Source organism: Diuraphis noxia, unplaced genomic scaffold (genome assembly GCF_037042655.1).
Source record: "Diuraphis noxia isolate RWA-SAM2 unplaced genomic scaffold, SU_Dnox_SAM2 contig0001, whole genome shotgun sequence".
Taxonomy (NCBI): domain Eukaryota; kingdom Metazoa; phylum Arthropoda; class Insecta; order Hemiptera; family Aphididae; genus Diuraphis; species Diuraphis noxia.
In genome coordinates this window covers 104,686,967-104,689,270 of record NW_028301711.1, presented here as the reverse complement: position 1 = coordinate 104,689,270, position 2,304 = coordinate 104,686,967, and the positions used below count along the sequence as shown (strand labels likewise).

Genomic DNA, 2,304 nt, shown 5'->3' with positions numbered 1-2,304 from the left:
AGAGATAGAATTTGAATGTGTATTGGCTTATGTTATCGATGTGCATTTTATCGTTCGATAATAAAATAGGAGTATTGTTGTACGTGCGATGCATGAGATTATTTTTATCAATGAATTTCTCGGAACAATAAAATTGTTATCTATACGACGGACAAAAAGGTTAGGTTTCAGTTAGCTGGAAACTCGTGATCCATTCGATTTCACTTAAAATATAATATACACAGCACTACTGTTGCACAATACGTCAGCTTTGTAACTACAGATATACTGATATAAGCATGTCGGTGACGCGAAGACACAAAATTTCACCTTTCCAAAAAGTGCCCAACGCGCCTAAAGAAGTTATCACTTCAAAAACCATCAAATGTATGAATATAACAAACTTCAGATGGCAGTCAGCGTGAAGGATCAACATTTTTTTTTTGAAAAATTGAAAAATTGAGTACCTAAATAAAATAAATATTAATTTAAGACTAAAAATAAATAATCCCCGTTTAACTTTACTAAACAAGAGAAATAAAAAAAAAGAGGAAAAATTAAATTCTGAACACAAAAATCAGAGAAAGTTTGGAGAAAATTAAAAATTAATCTTATTCCAAAATACTTAATGTAGCACATAATATAGTAGTATTAAATTGTATGTAGGTATTTAATTATTGTCGTGCTCTCAGATAAGTATTAAAGCCCCTTATACCATTGGAATAACATAATTTAATTTATAAAAACTAGAGGTTAAACTACATCGCCTCATAACTTATGTATTATTACGTGAATTTCAACACAAGTTATTGCCAACAATTATTAAATCTAGACACCGGGCACTTGGAATTTGTGACGTTTCAGATGTTTTAGGAACTTAGTTTCAATTTCAATAATGGGGTTTTTAAAATCCTACATATACCTCCTATATAAACGTGTATATTTAGAAAAATTATAGATTAAGGTTTTTATGCAAAACAATGCGTTATTATACTTCCTATAGTGGATACACAATACACTATTGTTAGAAGGTCTCGTGTATTAAATGTTTATAAATCATGATTCACGTAAGTATATGATTATGTAATTAAAAAACGCGTTGAAGCCGTGTCTTGGATAAGTTCTAGGTGCGTGGTCAGATGAAAAATTGCTTTAAATAATCACGCACGATGAATCTGTGCACGAACGTGGCGCCGTTGGCTTCCATTGGCAACGCGCACCACGCGAAAAACACAATCTTGGCGAGGAAGTAAAACGGTATGATCTGCAACACGTCACCGCACAGTTGCTGCACGATGAGCACGGCCGCAAACGTTATCCAGTACGTGAGCCACCGGGTGGCCGGCGAAACGGGTGCACCACGTCCGTGCTGTTCGGCGGGCACCGGTGGAGATGGTGTCTCACCACGAATGTCGTCCCGCATCATGAGTTCGATGGTGGCGTACATGGGATACGCGAACCCCAGCAGGTTGCTGACCAGCATAACCATTCGGCCTGATGCGATGACGAACGCTAAAGCGGTCAACATGCAGCCCAAGAACAGTTTCACATGGCTGATACCGGTCCGACCCTCGAGCCACACGAATGGCGCCGTCCACGATCGGGTCCTGTCCTGCAACGCCGAGTCGATCGTGTTATAGACGTTTATGAGTGCCATGCTATGTCCCTCCTCTCTTGAAACCTTTGTTGACGGCTGTAAATGGAAAACATTTCATCATTATGTGTAGGTATATTACTATTATTATTATTAAACAGACAATGACTTATGTAGTTATGTCACATGGAAGGTGTGTGTGTGTGTGTTTACTTACCACCCTAACTGTGTGTACCCTCAATACAGTTATTAAGCCGAAGAGGCAATTTTCTCGATAACGATATTGTAATATAAATTATCGTTGATAGTTAAATTGTATTTATAATAATATTAAACGTGATCGTTGGCAAGTGTAGATCGTATACAGTTTCCATGACAAAATTACTACGACGACGAAAAAGAAAGCCGCCAAATATATGATTTAATCATCATCAATAGATGTAATTTACATCTGGGCATCTGGCTGAACTGGTTATCAGACCTTGGACAAAAGAGTATAGATGTATATTATATAGGTACTGGTAAATTTAGTGTTTTTATTTTTGTTTTATTTATTTACATTTTTTGTCTGTTTTATATTTAGTTTGACTATTTCAAGGAATAGTTTTTTGTTTTTGTGAATGTCTAGCTATAATGTGGCATTAGTCATTAATTCTTTAGCATTCGTTGTTAAAAATCATTTTCAATTTTGCTCAAATATTCAAAAGCTATTAACCTCATTTATCTCCGAA

At 35.9% G+C, this 2,304-nt stretch overlaps 1 protein-coding gene across 1 annotated transcript; it reads right to left on the bottom strand.

Annotated features, from left to right (window-relative positions):
* Window positions 1-1,114: 1,114 nt before the first annotated feature.
* LOC107164532 (receptor expression-enhancing protein 5-like) lies at window positions 1,115-1,669 on the bottom strand. The gene has a single exon (XM_015512385.2). The coding sequence runs from the start codon at window positions 1,634-1,636 to the stop codon at window positions 1,115-1,117; it is 522 nt and encodes a 173-aa protein (XP_015367871.1). The 5' UTR covers window positions 1,637-1,669.
* Window positions 1,670-2,304: the final 635 nt, after the last annotated feature.